At 39.5% G+C, this 19092-nt stretch overlaps 1 protein-coding gene and 1 long non-coding RNA gene across 7 annotated transcripts in view; one reads left to right on the forward strand and one right to left on the reverse strand.

The window, feature by feature from the left end:
- ERAP2 (endoplasmic reticulum aminopeptidase 2) overlaps nt 1–14122 on the reverse strand; it is a 40016-nt gene extending 25894 nt beyond the window's left edge. Inside the window, exons 1-5 of one of the 2 annotated variants that reach the window (XM_025437806.3) lie at nt 14060–14122; nt 10688–11378; nt 7335–7473; nt 3546–3680; nt 1793–1913 (exon numbers count right to left, since the gene is read on the reverse strand). In XM_025437806.3, coding sequence (XP_025293591.3) covers nt 1793–1913; nt 3546–3680; nt 7335–7473; nt 10688–11241 — 949 coding nt within the window. In that variant the 5' untranslated portion in view covers nt 11242–11378; nt 14060–14122. The remainder of the gene's footprint in view (nt 1–1792; nt 1914–3545; nt 3681–7334; nt 7474–10687; nt 11379–14059) is intronic. The other variant, XM_035714555.2, reaches the window with a different exon arrangement.
- LOC118354275 (uncharacterized) overlaps nt 1–19092 on the forward strand; it is a 31587-nt gene that overhangs the window by 3292 nt on the left and 9203 nt on the right. The window contains exons 2-7 of one of the 5 annotated variants that reach the window (XR_004814473.2): nt 3515–3608; nt 5025–5069; nt 8434–8570; nt 10882–11002; nt 15772–15898; nt 18843–18932. This is a non-coding gene — a long non-coding RNA (uncharacterized LOC118354275). The remainder of the gene's footprint in view (nt 1–3514; nt 3609–5024; nt 5070–8433; nt 8571–10881; nt 11003–15771; nt 15899–18842; nt 18933–19092) is intronic. The other 4 variants (XR_004814472.2, XR_004814479.2, XR_004814474.2 and 1 more) reach the window with 4 other exon arrangements.

Raw genomic sequence — 19092 nt, forward strand, 5'->3', positions numbered from 1 at the left:
AGCATGCTAAACTCGGCAAATACCTTGGGTGCATTACTGCTAAAAAAATTATTTTCTAAAAAAATACTCATATTAGGGCAGCCCTGTTGGCTTAGCGGTTTAGCGCCAGCTTTGTCCCAGGGCATGATCCTGGAGTCCCCAAATGAGTCCCACGTCGGGCTCCCTGCATGGAGCCTGCTTCTCCCTCTCTCTGTGTCTGTGCCTCTCTCTCTCTGCGTCTCTCATGAATAAAGAAATAATTTTTAAAAAATACTCATATTTTGTATTAATACTACTCAAAAACTTTGAAAGGTGTTAAATAATTTTTAGTATGTTTGAGATTCATCAAAACATAATGAACTCATTTCTATAAAACAGAGAATGATATGAGATTTTAATTTCAGAAAACATCTTTTAGGAGAAATCTCTATTGTCAATATTTCAATTAGTACTTCAAGAACATACAGCCTCTATTATGAGCAAGTGTCCTTTCTAAGGCAGTACAGGAAAAAAGCTATGGGCATCAATTATTTCTGACCTCAATTTCCTTTTCAGCATTGATATTTTTTCTACCTCTTAACAAAGTCTTGAGTAAAAAAAGTGAAATGTGATCAGCTTTAAGCAACTCGGGCATAACGTATATTAATTTATATTATATCTCTGTGTGTGTGTGTATGTTTATCCTTTGCCATTGGTGTCACATAGGTCATAAAATTTCTGGCTAATATTTAATCTTGGAATTTTTACTTTTTATTCTGCTATGTCATTTTGGAAGAAGTACTGTTTGACTAAAAAGAAAGGTAATTCTTTTTAAGTTGAAACAAACCAAGCCACTTGACTTGTGATTACATTGCCTGGAATTAACACTAGTTAATTCTAGTGGATAAAAACAAATATTTATAAGACAATCAAAAAATAAATTAGCATCAATAAAGATTAGTATTCATTGGTACTTCACCTGTGGGAATAATTCCTTTTGTAAATTGCACTGATGATTTTATATTAATTGGATTATTTCCTATAGTCATTAGAGATACTTATATCTGGTTTAATTTTTCCTATACTGTACCCTTCTTTTCAGTTATTTTTAAAATACATTTTATAGGGTCGCCTAGGTGGCTCAGTCGGGTAAGCATCTGCCTTTGGCTCAGGTCATGATCCCAAATTCCTGGGATTGAGCCCCGAGTTGGGGTCCCTGATCAGTGAAGAGTCTGCTTCTCCCTTTCTCTCTCCATCTGCTTCTCCTCCTGCTCATGCTCAAACTTTCTCTCTCTCTCTCTCAAATAAATAAATAAGTAAAATATTTTTAAAAATAAAATACATTTCGGGCAGCCTGGGTGGCTCAGCGGTTTAGCGCGGCCTTCAGCCCAGGGTGTGATCCTGGAGACCGGGGATCGAGTCCCACATCGAGCATGGGGCCTGCATGGAGCCTGCTTCTCCCTCTCCCTGTGTCTCTCTATCTGTCTCTCTCTCTGTGTCTCTCATGAATAAATAAATAAAATCTTAAAAAAATAAATACATTTCATATGATCTTTAAGGCACAGAAAAAGGTTGTATGCTCTGGAAACTTCATTCGATTAAATCTAACCTGCCATGCAGCTATTTTAATATGAACCTAATAAAAGAATAAAATGATCCACACTACTTGTACTTCTCATAAATACCTTCTCTATGCTCAAGAACCATCTCTGAAGTAAAATTATTGCTTCCTGGGCTAACTGAATCTCTTCAGTACTCATTTAAATCACATATAAAAAATCAAAGCAAGGTTTATAAGCAAAAATAAATATAATGACATGGAATTTGAACCTACCCAGTTTGGGGAGTGGATAGTTGATATCAAAGTAATTTTCATAAAAATTAAGTAGCTTTAATGATGCTTCCAAAGCATAATGTGTTTGACTCCATTTGTCTGGGGATGCATAGATAGACACCTGGAAATATTAATCAGAAGAAGTGGTCTTTGAATATCACAAATCCTTGGCACAATTCCATTCCTGACAGTCCTCACTCAAAGAAAGGTAGACCACATTTTTCAAGAAATGATTAAGAATTAAGAATGTTTTTGATGGGGATAAGATGTTCCATAAAGTATTACAGCAAAAGTCAGTCTTAAGAATTACAAACAACCCTGTGTTCCCTGTTATAATTCATTTCCTAGGTGCTAATCTGTAAATTTCAAGCTATATGGATCCATTTTATCATGAGATGCCACTTGAACTCATCACTGACATGCATTCTAGCACTTGAGTGTTAGCCTTCCAGAATTGTGTCCACCAGCACAAGTCAAATAAAACATAAGTACATAAGTTGGAAAGTCTTCAAGAACTTATTGGATCCATCTTCCCATCTAGTTGACTCTAAACTCAAGAATATCCAAATATGTTCATTTACTCCCTCCAAGTAAATAGCCACTGAGTGGAAAAAAATAAAATTACATTCCACTTTTATCAGGTTTCAGGGATGGGTTTACTTTCATTTCATGATTTGCTTTCTTGCTCTGAATTATCTGAAATCCCTAAGAACTTTTATAGGAAGGATATGTTAATAGTTACCATTTTTTGATGGCTTATCAGGCACAGTGCTAAATGTATACATGTGAAATCTAACTGAATTCTCTCAACAACCTTATGAAAAGATAGAAACACATGAAAATTAATTTGCTCCAAGTCACCCATACACCTATATAGAAAATTGTAGAGCTGGGATGTGAAACCTAGGAAGCTCACTGGAACTTGAAGTATAGTGCCCTCAGACTGCTCACACTTCTGTTACCTATGCACACCTGAAGCTGGGTATGTTATGTATGTAGATACATTGTAGATATATATATCTATATATCTGTAAGTATAATAAGTATATAAGTTGAAATAGCCATATTATAGGTGTTTTTAATAAGCATTATTTTATGGTTCTTTGAATATTTTTATGTCTACATTTGGCTCTCCAGGGTAAGGAGATGATGATAATGATGTTTCTCTACTGATATTTGCAAAACTGTAAGATACTCACTGGGTGTTGTAAATTTTTTCAAATAATGAAGACTTTAAAAATTACAAAGTCTACCTCTCATTGGGGAAAAAAGTTATTATAGAAAACAATTGGAAACAATATGAATGTCCTAAAACAAGATACTGATTAAAATTTTTGGTACATCCATGCAATATAACACTAAGGTATTATGAACATAATATTATAGAAATATCCATAAAATATACTCTAAAATATTATAACAAAATATTATAGAAAAATTTAATGGCATTCAGTTCTTATGGCATATTATGGTAAAAATAGAGTGAAATAAGGTTAAACTTTATTTTGTAAAGAGTAAGTATATACAGCTATTGTATACACTCTCATCTACTGACATACATACAGAAAATATTTGAAAAGTTTACACTAAATTATCAATCATTATATCTTGGTGATGGGATTTATAAACAATTTATTTTTTGCCTATTTTGTAAAATAAGCATGATACTTTAGTAATAAGAGAAAAAGAAATCTTAATCTAATAAAAGCTTATTGCTCTCAGGACAGTGCATAAAATTAGAACTCAATCTCACCTTGACCCCTGAGGAGGTTGTGCCACTCACAGAGATGAAATCACAAACTACGTAGGCTACAAGGTATGTACTCATTTTTACTGAAGTTTCAAAGTGATCTTCTAAGATGCCTCCCTCAAGTTCAATTGTCTTAACCTACAGGAAGAGGAAAAAACAGTACTTGAAAATGTGACTATTTTACAATGTCCATGACTTAAGCCAGGTTAGTTAGAGGAAGGTCCTGACACTTTGAAGGACACTTGATGCCATTATAGGAAATTAATGGCCCATCATAATATTGTGATCTCTCCCCTCCTCCTTTTGTGGGTTGTTTTTTTTTTTTTTTTTTTTTTTTTTTAATCCCTGGACTTCCTCGAAGACTCAGTGTACCACTTTTGGGATTCCAGAATGATGCCAAATCTTATTTCTTATTTTGTTTCTTGAAAGCATAAAAATATTTTAGATGGTTCTACTTTTTTGAAATGCAGTAATCTCCAACACTGGCATAAATTCAAAATCTGTACTTCTAAGGAAAAATATCAAAGAATGTCTCCTTTCCCTTTGTTTGTTATATAAGAAATCTCTGTTGCAGAAGGGAATGGGACGCAAAACTCCGTGAAATACTTTTCATCATCTTTTAATCCTCTTATTATTTATGTGTGAGGTAGGTGTTATTTCACAGGTGAGGAAACAGAGCCTCAGAAACATTAACTGAATTGGCCCAGGATCACATGGCTAGTTCCACAGCAAGACCAAGATGTGGATGTGACCGTGTGACTCCAAAGACATTGCTCATTCTTTCACTCGCTGTGTGACAGCTTGAGTCATAGTCTTATTTTATCTTTGCTTCATTGATTCAGCAATGAAAGCAGGCAGGCCAAGGAGGTCATTAGTAATTTAAGCTTCTGCCTATCTCCGGAAGAAGTAAGAAGTTTTAAGCCTACAGACTGGTCAGCCACATCTATCAAAATCACTGAGTTAATTACCAAATTCTATCTTTATTTGCTCAGGATAACTTGCCCCAGAGATGGTCTCCACCATGGTACAATGCCCCCAAATATTGAACGGACACAGATCCAAGAATCTGAAAATACTGCTTTCTTCAAATGGGTAACAGCTCTTAGACTAGCTTTCCCCTCCCAACATCCCTTTGAAGGCATCAGGCTCGTGACAGCACTACCCAGGGCTTGTTAAACATATTTTATCTGTTTGGATAAGATCGCAGTTTGGTTTGGCAAGAGAAAATAGCTTGAAGTGTTACCAGAAACTGCCTCGCTTTCTTAAATAACAAATGTTTGCGCTATTTAGTGTTTGTGCAACAGGATTTGATTCTACAGAATTCTATTTTTTAAAAAATGAGGTCCAAAGTTTTAATAAAGCAGAAGACACTGACCAAATACTTTTAAAAAGGTGGCAGTATATACTGGACTATGATATATATATATCATATTATATATCCTACAAGTTAACTTTGCAGAAAAACAATCTCTTTTTTTTTAGGAGTCTGACTCAACCAGAATTCTATGAGCACATATTTCTACAGAGGTGAGGATTATGGCAGAGGCCGGGGAGAGGGCCTTATGACCGTAGTCTTAGGAACAAACTCTGTAAAAAAAAAAAAAAAAAAAAATAGGGCTAGGGTGTTAGAGCTGGGAGGGAAGGAGGAGGAAGGCTGTGGGACTACGGGAGAATGAGAGTCTGTGACACTAGACACTGGTGGCAGGAGTGGTTAGGAGACAAATGGGCGATCCCTCTGTGTTCTCCCTCCAGATGCAGATGTAGCCCATGGAGGCTGAGTTTTGTTCAGGAACTGGGAACAACCCGTGTAGATTAACATTGCCTTAAATGGAAGCGTATGAGGTGTTAGTGTATGTTCTTCCAGGATGATGATGTAATCTCCAAGTAGGGAACACTTGTTGCTAGACAAGGATTTAGCTGTTTCTCAATATTGGCAGGACTTTACTTACATAGCAAGTGTCGCCAGCAGGTGTGTGTTCCTTTAAGGAATGAAGGGAACAAAGAGAGGCCCCAAAGATAGGCTGCCTCTAGTAGAACTTAGCTGGCTACCTCGCTTCCTTGAAATCTTGTATTCTTAACTAAACAGATTGAGAACTTAGCATGTGTTGCTTCTTCTCACCAATCCATAACCCAACTTAATTGCTACAGCGATTGGCCAGAGTGTACGATTGTGGCATTTCTTCAGTTGCCCTTTTTCGGCCAACTTTGAGAGAGCCTGGGTTGGGCATGTCGGTGAGAAGCAGAAAGTCAAGCCAGTATTTGCTGGAAAAGGCACGATCCAAAGAACTGAACAAGTCAGTTGAGGCAATGCAAGTATTCAAGGATTGCATAAAACATTTTTGAAATATTCACTTATTTGTCTTAAATATGAGAAATGGCTGGAGGATTCTAAAGATAAAAAACCCAAATTCTCATATAATGAAATGGCAATTATATTTGCACCGCATTTTAATTAAAAGGCTTCAATAAGTATATTTTTATTACCTTCCATGATTGTTCATAGGAAAAATGACATTAATTAAAAGCTGCCGGGAAAGAGACTGAGCTGCCCTTAAATGAACGTTTAGTTAGAAAGCAGACTTGGAGTTCCAAGTAGAGGATCATTTTTACCCTGAAACGAGTGGGCTGATTAAATTGCTGTCCGTGTGATCGGGGAAAAACTAGGATATGTGTCACATGGAGTATTGTCACTTTCCCCCTTGATCTGCTCTGCCAGTGTATCAGAGCAAATACCTTTACCAGCATGAAACAGAAATCTAGGGAAATTCAGTGTCTCATGTTATCGACTCATTTCTCCCCTTCATCCATAGAGGCCCATCTCTGTGGAGGGCAGAGAGAAAAATGCGGTAGGGCCCCTTGCTGGCTTGTGATGGCCCGGCTGCTTTCTGGGCTGCTCATTTTGCTGAAGAACAATCAGAATAGTCTCTAATTTTGTCTCACTTTCCAAGCAGTGGTTGAGAAATATTTTATATTTTTTGTCCAACATCACAAATGGCAAGCACATCATTAGTGAGGAAATATCAAATGAGGCCCACAGCCTGCTGTATCTTTCTGAGTCTCTGAATTTTGAGTCCAAATAAAATGTTCAAGTGTCTCTTTCAATTAAAAAAAAAGTATATGGCTACAATAGATGAATTTCACAGACGATCTTAAGAGTTACCCATGGAACTTAAAAGAAAAAAAAAAGAATTTCTAAGTTTCATCAGAGATCAGAGATCACTAGCTCAGAATTTCCAGGGTCGAGCCCAGGCAGGGTTCTCTAGATCCTTCCCGCTCTAAATGTGATGCCTGGACCAGCAGCAGTGGTATCACCTGGGAGCTTGTTAAAAAGCCAGCACTTTGAGCCTCATTCCAAGCTGGATCAGAATCTAAATTTTAACAAGATCCTCAGATGACTCATCCGAATATTAAAGTTTGAGAAGTGCTGCTCTGTCTGGGTGGTTCTGAATTTCATCCCTAGCCAAGTAACACAGATTTAAAAGGAACATTGTTTCCATATGAATACAAATAAAATATAAATCACTTTGTGTTTTTTTTTAACTTCTGGTATAACAATGCCTCACACAGAATGATGTTAAAATCTAGAAGGATTGGGGTTATTATAGAATATGTAAGTGGATAAAAAAAATAAATAACGGCTGAAATTTGAAAACAGGAAATATAAATAAATGAATGAATGAATGAATGAATAAATAAATAAATAAATAAATAAATAAATAAATAAATAAATAAATACAAAGACCAAGGGTCAACTTGCGATGATTCCCCCAAAGTTTCTGAAAGTGACAATACCTTTGGCATGTTGGAGAGTGCAACGTGTCCACTTTCTCTTCTTATCTTGATGGAAAATTTGGCTTTAAACAGTGGTTCATCAAAACAAGGGAAAGCCATCCGTGCTCCAGTTGGCTCAAAATCCGTTACTGCAATTATTCTGTGAAGTTAAGAAACCACCGGCCAGAATTTGCAAGTGAAACCAAGAAAAGAAATGCACTATGCCATCAGGACACAGGTTATCAATCCTGGAGGTGATATATTTGACTTCTCAAACCATCATCTTAGTGAATCTAGGCTGTCTTCTTAAATAAAACAGGGGTAAAATTGTGTTTGGTGGCTGCCAATCATGAATAATGCACAGTGCTGCACAGTCCACTTACATGACCTCCTTCATACTCGTAGTTGACAAGGATCAGAGACTTTCAGTAACTCAGCTGCTAAATGAAATAGGCACGCCCCATCAATTTGATGCCAAAAGTGACTACGATTATTAGTGGGTAAGGACCATCCCTAAGGAGGGGGCTTCAGTTGGAGATTTGAGTACTGTGAATATCAGGGATGTCTTAGGTTGTGTTCTCAGGAAGCAGGCCCTGCTTTATTAAAAGCATGCCCCCCAGGAGATGCTAAGGAGGTAGGTAAGGAGCGAGGGAAACAGGAGAGGACAGAAGAAAAAGCCAGGCTGGATCCAGCTTCAGCCTGCACTCTGGGGAGCTCTGGAATGGAAACTACACCTTTGAGTTTTCCCCTGTCGGAAGCAAGGAGCTGGGATTTCATATTCTGTACCCCACGGGGGTGGGGGGGGTAGGGGGGTGGGGCACAGAGTCTAACTCCCAGAAACTTCTAGTTTTCTCTGCTTTCCAGCAAAGTAGCTCCAGTCCACAGACTATAATAGATACATAGTTATTCTGACAAATCTCTCTACCTTATCACCTTGATAATGCCTGAAATTGTATAATTATAGACGTATTCTTTGGACTTTAGGCTTCAATTAAGAAACAAACCTAGAGTGCAGAGTTTTGTTAGAGAAGGAGAAGAGATAAAGGTGAAGGCCCAGGAGGGAAAGAAGAGGAGTTGTCAGGATAATTGTGCCTCGATTCACTTTGTTTCTATAATATAGATTGGAGAATGAGGCTGGGGATCAAAACGATTTGCTTGGAACTTCCGGCTTTATTTGGATTTGGTAGCAGCTACTACAAGAATAAAAGAGTTCCACATGCCCAGAAGAATTTTCACTGCTGTGAACTTTTGTTTATAGTAAGTCTATATTGGGAAAGTGAAAAATTCAATTTTTCTGCTACTTGCACAATTAGTTTTAGCTCTGCATGCAAAGTAGTGATTTCTTGCTTCTCAAAGAACTATGTTGACTGGATTATTCTATATTTTAGGTTAAGTCGTGTGTGTGTGTGTGTGTGTGTGTGCGTGTGAGTGTGTGTGTGTGTGTGAGAGAGAGAGAGAGAGATTCATGAGTCTCTTGACGCTGTCCTGCAAATCATCCTATGTGTTAGACCTACTATGTGATTGAGTATGAAGAGAACTAATTAATCTTAAGAAGAGTCACAAATAGCCTGAGGTTAGTTACAAGAGCTGTACTCAAAAAAATCCTCCCCTCCCCTCCCAATTTCCCACATCTCCCAAAATAATATCCTTAAAAAGTACTTCTTTGGGGTGAAGGCTTTGTCACTTCAAAAAATGAAAAAGCCACACTGGTCACATGTTGCCTAAGTGAGGAAAATTGATAATAAATTCCCCATCTGGCACTATGCTGGCTGAGATTAGACCCATGAGAAATGAGGTTGCATTGAGGGGGTGTCCCCAAGGGGAGGGGCAAAGACATGGGCCTAAAGAACTCCCCTAAGTGGACTTCTGGGGACTAGGCAGGGGAGGGGGACGGCACATGAGTCCCCAGAGGGTAGTGAGCACCTAAGGCGGGAAAGAAGAGATATGTAGCAGACATTGCTAAAGTCACCCACTCATTCCCCTTCTCCAGTGCCAATGAAATCCTGATTTTACTCAAGAAGACAATGTGTCCAGATAAAAGAATCACCTCTTCAGACTCTCTTGCAACTTGGTGGAGCAATATAACTCATTCTGGCCTGGTTAAAGTCAATGAGTGGGAAAACTTTGTAAAATATTCAGCTGAAATGTTTCTTTTTGTCTTTTTCTCTCCCCCAACCCCCCACCCCCTTCCTACAATGTGGACTTGATGCCTAGAGGTGCAGAAATCATTTTGTATTAGGAGGAAAGCCACATGCCAGGGGTGCTGAGCAGAAAGATAGAAGCAGCCTGGGTCCCAGATAGCACGGAAGAGGGTTGTAGCAAACCTGGGCTGTCCTGTTTCTGGACTTCCTGTTGCATGAGAAAATAATGGCCTCCTCTGTGGTTAAGCCACTGTATTTGGGTTTCTCTAACTGGCTGTTGAGTGTCACTGATAAAAGGTGGGAAAGTACTGAAACCAGACTCCTCTTCCCTCCCAGATGGACCCTGGCCATGGGCAACCAAAGCATCCACTCTATAAAGCATCACTGATGCTTCTCTTTCTCTAATTTCACATAACTATCAGAAAATTCCGTTTTACCCTCCAAAACAAATGCCAAGTTCAGTCACTTGACTCCATAAGCACTGCCACTAGCCTGGCTCAAGCCACCCTCACTTCTTGCTCACATCACTGGAACGGCCTCCTAAATAATTGCCGTCCTCTATGTCCCCTCTCCCCCTCTCTATAATGTACTCTCAACATATACTTGAGCTTTATGGAGCATACCTCAGACCAGAAGCTCCTGAGAATTCCTACTGCACTGGAGGAAAAGCCTAACCTCCCTACAAGAGGTTCAAAGTCTTTGCATGATCTGACTCCTTTATACTCTACTTCTCTCCTTTGTCACTGTCCTTATCCATGCCGGTCAATCCATATTTCTCATTTCTCCAAACAGACTTGTTCCTGCCTCTTGGATTTGAGTCATGCTGTTTCCTGGGCAATGTACACACATTCTCACTTCCTTTCTCTCAGCCCAAATCTCACTTGCATTTCCTTCTGGTTCCAGATCAGGACTCACCTCCTTTGAGAAGCCTTCCCTATTTCAGCTTTCTGTGCCAGGACAGTCCTTCTCCCTAGCACATGAATATACCTGTCTCAACACAGTCACATACTCATCTGTCCTAGTCATTCTCCCTCTAGTTGTTTATGCCTCTGCATTTTGTGTTCCCATCTTTATTGAGATTTCCTTAATAAATCGCAGAGCTGCTGCTTCTTCCAAGTTTCTCACAGTTTATTAAACTTTTCATAAAAGACTGCTGAAATGGGCTCCTGGCAAACAGATGTCACCCATAAGGAAAGTATCACAAGAGACTAAACAGCTAGAGCAATGTCCTACCTTGTTTTACCACCATGAGTTCTGTATGTGCTTTTATAAAATCCTTCAAAACCGTTGGCTAAATTGGCCTGGAAATCAATTGCCACAGAGTATCTCAAATCAGCCATAAGTTTCTCTGGAACCAACAGTGCAATTTGTTCATGAGCAGGATAATGCAAAATGTTCAGCCTTTTCCCTGGTTTCCTGTATCTCAGATCTTCCTCTGATTGAAGGATGACATTCATGATTTCAAGATCTTTGCTATGCAAGATGATAAATTGGGTTGCATCTCTGACCAGGACTTCAATCTTCTCAGATGCAACAAAGTCCAGAGAGGTGAGATTTGGATGGACCAAGAGGTCATAGTGGAGGGGAACGACCATGCTGGGGAGCCTTAGCTTATTCCAAGGAAATGGTTCCCCACTGGTGGCTACTGGGAAAGCCCCAGGGTCTGTATTTAACAGATCAATAGATGACATTGAAAATTGAGAACAAATGCATATTTTGGGCAAGATGGCTGAGCAGTAAAATCCCATGTAAATATTAAATATCAGTTTTCTGCATGAATTAGCCATTGTAGACAAATGGATACTAAATCATTCTCCAGAACAAATTAATATCCAGGCTAAATTGCATAATTCTCTACAGCACTGTACTAGCTCCAGTTACATCACACAGGATCCGAATGATATGTTTCAAAGATGGATTTGACCTAGGAGGAAAAAGAAAACATTTATAGCATGTAGAAAAAGAATTCAATTAATAAATAAATCTTTAAAAAGTAAAACTATGTTTGTGAATGGAGAAAACCTGCTGTTAGGATCAAGCTAAATAACCACACAATAAAGTAGAAATTGAGCTATCATTTAGTTATTACAAAAAAGTCCTGTAGAGGCCAAATGAAAGAAAGGACTCTGCCTTAAAACTGCATGTATAGAATTCCCTCTGCATTCTTATGCAATAAACATAAGGCAGGTATATAAATTCACTGCGTGAATTATGTTTAATGAAGAATTAATGAATTCACTAATGAATTCACTAATGATTTAGTGAATTAATGTTTAAATGTTTTTAACATTTGGCTACATCATTCTAGCTGTATCCTGGACACCTGAAAATAAGCTGCACAGGTGGTCTCTATTTTGTCTTGAGTCACTATGAAACTCTATGTTCTTTGGACACCAGGTATAATTATTAATGGTGTTGAACTTCACCTCTTTCAATGAATAGCATCATCTGAATGGCTTTATTCTATGGCTGTTGGTGGAAAGGATGCTGGTCAAGTTCAGTGTTTACCCTTCATATATTTCCAAAACATCAAAAGATACAGGAAAAAAGTTTGAGTTTCTAATATTCTTAGAATATTTATGTATTATTTCATTAAGGACAAGTGAAATAAGTCAGACAGAGAAAGACACATAAATACCGTATATCATGTATGTGTAGAATCTACAAAAGCAATGCTCAGAGAAACAGAGTAGAGTGGTGGTTACCAGGAGCTGTGCAGTGGGGGAAATGGGCACAAAACGATTTAACAAGTTCTAGGGATCTAATGTACAGCAGTGATTGTAGATTATCATACTGTATCTTGTACTTGAATGTTGAGTAGATTCTCAGTGTATTCTCAAAAGAGTAGATCTGTAACTTTCTCACCACAAGAAAGAAATGGTAATTATGGGATGGGATGGAGGTGTTAGCTAATGCAATGGTGGTAATCATTTTGTAATATGTAATGTATCAAATCAATACGTCGTACACTTTAAACTTATATAATAATATAATGTCAGTTATACTTCAATAAGCTGGGGAAAATTTTTTCATTAAAAAGATAATGAGGGATGTCTGTGTGGCTCAGTGGTTGAGCACCTGCTTCTGGCCCAAGGCATGATCCTCGAGTCCCACGTCGGGCTCCCTGCAGGGAGCCTGCTTCTCCCTCTGCCTGTGTCTCTGCCTCTCTCTGTGTCTCTCATGAATAAATAAATAAAATCTTAAAAAAAAAAGATAATGACATTTTTCCTATCTTTTTTAGGTAAGCATTATATTACGGCTAGGAGCACCTGAAGGATTCTTTCGGTTGAGTGTCTGACTCTTGGTTTCAGCTCAGGTCATGATCCCAGGGTCTTGAAATCGAGCCCCCCATTGGGCTCCACACTCAGCAAGGAGTCTCCTGGAGAGTCTCTCTCCCTCTTCCTCTGCCCCTCCTCCTTCATGTTCTTTGTCCCCAAATAAATAAATCTTTGAAAAAAAAAATTACAGCTACTAAACCTTAGTGTTCCAAGAACCTCTAAAACACAAAACCATAATTGGTCTATTACCTCAAATTTCTGAATGTTTTAAAAATGAAAATGTTTGAATAATTGCTTATTTGATAAGTCATGAGCTTGGGAATCAGAGTGCTTGGATTCTAATACTAGTTCCAATGCACTTACCTATATGATTTTTGGACAATTTTTTTTAAAGATTTTATTTATTTATTCATGAGAGACACAGGCAGAGGGAGAAGCAGGCTCCATGCAGGGAGCCCCACATGGGACTTGATCCCAGGTCTCCAGAATCACACCCTGGGCCGAAGGCTGTGCCAAACCGCTGAGCCAAACCGCTGAGCCACCTGGGCTGCCCAATTTTTTTTATTTTTTGAGTGTAAGTTTTCTAACCTTATAAAATAGTGTAATAATCATACTATCCTCATCTTAGGAAGATTAAATGAAATAACTCATAGGAAGAATTTGATATAGCGCCGCAACTAGCCTATACAAAGCACATAATGAATGTTAACTATTAAATTATTATTGTGATTATTATTACTTGAATTATCTGGCATAAATTAAGGATTAGTTCTGTCCCTACTTGTAGCAGACACACTCCAAGAAAGCTGTATTTCATTGGTCAAGACTGGAGAAAAAGGCCTTGCTATTTATTCATACAGCCCTTGAAAGGCCGGCTGATAGAAATCTTTGGTGTCTGGATAAGGAACCTAAGAGTAAGTGACTTTCCCAAAATCACATGGGAAATTTCAAGCAAAATGGGGATGAATATATAGTCCTTGACCCTTGGTCTCGGGGACTTTCCTTTACATCCAAGAGCACTGCAGTGAACAAAAACATCCTGCGATCCAAGACAGGAATTGCAGCAAATGTCTGGGAAAGGCTAAAAGATCTCTGAAAGAGAGTGAGTCAGTAAAGCAGAGGGATTCTTAAATCAACTCCCAACCTTAACCTCACATACTTTGCAAGGCAGTAGTGCCAGATTCGCTCCCTTCCCCCAGGCCTCACCTTACATCACAAGAGCTCCTCAATCTAGCATTTTTTGTAGCTTAAGTTCTAGTAATCAATCATTCTCACTGAAAAATTCTGAGCTTTAAGACAAAATTGAAGAGAAATATTGATATGTTACCTTACTCCATGCTGTTGCAGATTTGAGTGAAAGGGAAGGTGCTTTTGATTTCACTTTCTGTTCTGGTAAGACCCAGAACTTTGCATACTTCCTGATTACAGCACTGGCTGGTTCATTATGGTAAAGACGAATGGGGCTTCAGACAAGAGCTTTAGTCCAAAAGCACAAGACTTTGTCTTGCTTCAAGCCCTCCTCCATCATCTGTGATTGGACCATAGACCTATTTTGATCCTGCCCCCTCTCCAGGTTGTTGCGAAGTCCTTTTGATCCTTTGCTTTCAATCTCTTTGTATCCAAAGTTTAAAGAATTCTCAGAGCCATTCAAGTCGTCTAGGTCCCCCTTGCTCCTCACAATGGCCTTCAAACAAGTCTCCTGGACTCCTCAAGGCCTGGTCTGATGCCAGATTCATCCTTTGCACTACCGCTTGATCATGTCACCCCCCTGCTTAAAACTTTCTGTGGCTTCCTCCTATGTACACAGAGAGGCAGGTACCCACGTGGAGACCGTGGGGGGCCAACTGGCAGCCTATGTGCCACATGGGCCTTCTGATGCTCTGTCCAGGTGTTTGGTTTAGATCCTAGGGCATTAAAGGCCCACACAGGTGTTATTCTCAAGTGAAATAAAACCAGCTTGGCTTTTGTCATCTTACACACCTTCCTCATATTCTGGTGTTTGTACTTTGTCCTGCCATACATTTGATTTTGCAGCCTGTCCTTTGGCTCAGCATTCAATTCAAGTGCTGCTATTATTAGATCCTAGTTAACTCTCAAACTTTAATTTTTTTTCTTTTTTCTATGTTTTTTCATGTCAACTTGGATAAACAATTTGATAAAGCAGAGGAGCAAAAGTCTAGGAGGTAGCCTACACCGAGGGCTAGAGGCACAGGGTTGAATGGAGCCCCTCAGCATGGCATTTCCTGTAGCTAGAGGGGCACCGTGGCGTGGGGAAGTCGGCTGGAAACAGATGAGTGCAGAAAAGGGGGCCAAAGAAGAGGAGGAACCGAAGGCCAACTCTTAGGTATCTAATGCTGCAGCAGGGGAGGGACGGGGCAAAGGATGGAGAGGAAGCGGGGGGTACTTTGGCGACATTCCTTGTCACAGGGCCCAGCTCAGTGTGTGTGTTCTCAGAACTCCTCTCTGCCCACGAGAACAGAAGGGATGGGGGAGATGAGGAAACAGGGTTCCAGGATCGGGCTGCAGAATCCTAGACAACAAAGTTGAGTAAGGTCCAGGGGGCTTCGTAGCTTATTACTTAGAACTCTTTCTCATCAAATAGGGTTTCTAATTAATTTTTTCCTGATAACAGAATAAGCTATGGGATGTTTGTGGCCCAGGGAATTCATAAATCTCACTCTTTCACTTTACCCTGGGCTTCTGAACTGTCCTCGCTCAAACTCTCCCCATTGGCTCTCTCTAAAAGAGCACTCCTACCTGAGTCCGCCCCCGCCTGCCACCTCCCAGCTTCTATCACCTCAGCCTGCTTAATTTTTTCCTTCTTAGTATTTGTCAACTTCTGATACTACATGATGTATTGATTTGTTTGCTTGATCTGTCTCTCCACCAGAACGTAAGCTTCTTGCAGGCAGGGAGTTTGTCTACTTTGCTCACTGCTGAATGCCCAGAGCCTAGAGCAGAGCCTGGCCTATCTGTTTATATCTGCTGGCTGAGTGAATGTATTTTCAATATTTTCCATTTTTAAAATTTTTCTTTCAGATTGTCCTGTACTTGCTCCATGCTTCAGGCAGACAAGGGAGCTTTGCATTGATGGATGTGCCCAGTATCTCCTCATCTTCCTGGAGCTACACTCTATGTGCAATAGATCTCTCTCAACGTCCTCTAGGTAAACCTACTTATCACAAGGCAAATGCCACCTTGGAAGTGACACATGCCCCCTTCCAGTCCCTATCTACAGGCACTTGTTCAGTTAGTGCTACCCGCCCATATCTTATGTTAACAGGTTTGTGCTTCATATTCTTCCTTAAACAATCATTTCTTGTAGGCTAGGGGCCAAACACCACGCCTCCACCTCTTCCCTGCACCTCACAGGGTATTGTGTACCTATAGGCCGACAAACAAGTGACAATGAATGAGGTAAAATTATTTTTCCCAAGAGTTGAAACTTACTTTAGTTCAAAGATTTTTACTAGTTTTTAAATGGAAACATTTCTCAAAAATATTGTAGAGGTTTCCATTCCCCCTAGGGTGTTCTCAACAGATTTAAACATTAATGACTCAAGGTTTTTATTATTATTACAAACTGGACCTAGAATCAAGACAATCGAACTTGCCATCTTCTTAAAATAAGTCACTTCCTTATGTCCAATTTAGAGACAATAATACTTCCCTTAATTATTACAGAGGGTTATTGTCAATGTCAGAATCAATTTGAGATCATATGTGAAAATCAGTTTATAAATGTTTTACAAGTTGTTTACAGGTTTTCTACCTTGATGATAATCAGTGATTATGTTATTTTGTAATAAAATGCTACCCTTGAGGCCAATGAGATCTAATAAATAATCTTGTGTTGCTATATCTTTCTGAATTCTTGTGAGTACTCTACAAAGCTTATTTCACTTCCTCTAGTATTGTCAGATTTTTATTTACTCTCTATTGTTACCTTCAACTATCCCCAACCTCCACCCTAGGGCCAAGATTGTTCCTTCTAAAGTGCTACAAGCTGGGGGCTTCATGGAGGGGCTCATTCTCAGTCAGTTAAGAGTCTGAACTTCGGCTCAGGTCTTGATCTCAGGGTCCTAGGATGGAGCTCCCACGGTGGAGACCCCATGATCAAGCCCCTGAGATCCAGCCCCACCTCCCACATGGGGCTCCCGGCTCAGTGAAGAGTCTGCTTCTCCCTCTCCCTCTGCTCCTCTCCCCTATTCCCTCTCTTTCTCCCAAATTAATAAATAAATCTTTTAAAAAGTGCTGCAAGTTGAAAAATGAACAGATAAAGCCAGTTGGACAATACTTGAGGTGCTCAAATGCCTTAAAAATTATTTCCTAATGCTGCCTATATTGTAGGTGGGGAGATTTCAGGATAAACTAACTGATAAATAGCCTCCAGACAGATGACATGTTCCTGAATCTCCCTGTTCCCCTTCTGTTTTGCTAGTGTGGCTGCTGAATGTTCTGCCCTTAACATAGGTACAGCTTGACCTTTATCAATACTTGATGCTGTCACTCTGAAAACCCAACCAACTTACAGTTTTGAAAACCACTTCCTCTTCTGTCTTCCATCTCTTTTCAAAAGGATCTCTGAAAATCTGTCGAAAGTTCTTCACAGAATTATTGCTATGCCTCTATTTATTTTCAAATAAATAAAGGCAAAATCTATAATATGGTTTTAATATTTTTAACCTAAAAAAAGTTTCTGATAGTACAAAGACCTAGGGTCTATGCTAAATAGAGAGAGAGAGAGAGTGGGGGATATGGAATCCACCTAATAAACACATTCTGTAGCTTCCTTTAAACTCATTCAGTTTCAACAGAAAATGAGAAGAGCATAATGTCAGAATTTTAAACCTGTAGCTGACAGGAAGATGGTTTATAAAAAATTGATTATCTTTAGTATGCCGTGCACAACGTTTATTAAAAACAAAAGCGGAAAAATGTAACAATAAACATCTTACACTGCTGAAGTAGAACAGAATATTAAGCAGACCTGACGTTAGACAACTGAAATTGTACCACATTTAAAATTTTTATTTAATAGCCAAATGAAAAGTTCTGGTGCTTCTTACTCTTTCTAAATATTACCTCAATAACTGATAGCACATTTTCAAACAGGAAAATGGCAGCAAAAGAAACCAGAGGGGTTCTGAGCTTCTTAAATGCTTTATTTTGAAAGGAAATTTTAATGCTTCCAAATTACACAACCAACTGATTAAACCAAAACACATTTCTTGGCTTCCTGCTGTTTAAAGATATAGCTTAAATGTCTATAAGAACTTCCACTCTGGCCAAGATAGAGTAAGGGTTTGGGATTTATCCTCTCACTTGGAACAACCAAAAAAAATGGACATAAGTCAGTTTGCAAGACAAAGAATGTCAGGCAACTGGAGGCAGCGGTGACCCCAGAAGAGAAGGAAACAAATGAGGGCAGCCCTGAGATTGTCCCAGTTCACTGCTTTAAGGGATTCCACGCAGCTGTGCCTGGAGGGAGACCACGGGCAGATCCCAGCAGACATTTTCTGTTGAAGAGATGCAGCTGAGATTCTGGGGAAGCAAGGAAACTCGAGTTCATGGGAAAAATACCGAAAGGACAGAGCCCACCCCCCCCCACCCCCCCACCCCCCACCCCCACACACAGAACGTGCTTTGGAGATCTGCCAAAGGTTCCCCTTGAATGTTCAACTCATCATTGATCAGCGCCTGCGTTTGTGGAAAATACATAAGCCAGAGACACAAACCACTGGAAAGGAGTACAGGTAATGGTACCTGGCTCCCACACACAGGCAGAAACAGTGTGTGCGTCCGCCAGTCCGACTGGAAAACCTCAAGATCAACAAGCCAACAAGTAGAGTACCCAGAGGGGTTTTGCCTCAGTAGGAAGGAGCAATCACCCTACATGGAGCATGGCTTCAGTCCTGTCTCAAAAATCTTAAAAGCAAGATCCAAAGGGATCAAATTGTTTTCAAGTAACTTAACTGTGTCCCAGGACAAAGCTCAAGAAGATTATAGCAATAATAATAAAAAAAATTACCACCCAAATGGGTACAAAGGTGAGTAGTCATTTAAATAAACTGGTTTTTTTTTTTTTTTTTTTTTTTTTTTTTTCCCAGTCATTGCAGCAAGAGGGAATGCACACGGTGGAGACACCGGGGCATCTCAGAAGGAAAATGCTGGGAAGGACTTATTAGAGGATGTGTCAGGTGATTGAGAAGGGCTTAATGAAGCAGGGCCTTGTTTTGTTTCAGACCATCTCAGGAGTGGGGCTAATTCTGTAAGCGGGTGTCTTAATAAGGAGGGAAGATTAGACCAAGGCTAAGGCTGTAATTTGTAAAGAGACTGCAGTCACTCCTGTTGGTCAGG

Source organism: Canis lupus, chromosome 3 (assembly GCF_003254725.2).
Source record: "Canis lupus dingo isolate Sandy chromosome 3, ASM325472v2, whole genome shotgun sequence".
NCBI classification, from domain to species: domain Eukaryota; kingdom Metazoa; phylum Chordata; class Mammalia; order Carnivora; family Canidae; genus Canis; species Canis lupus.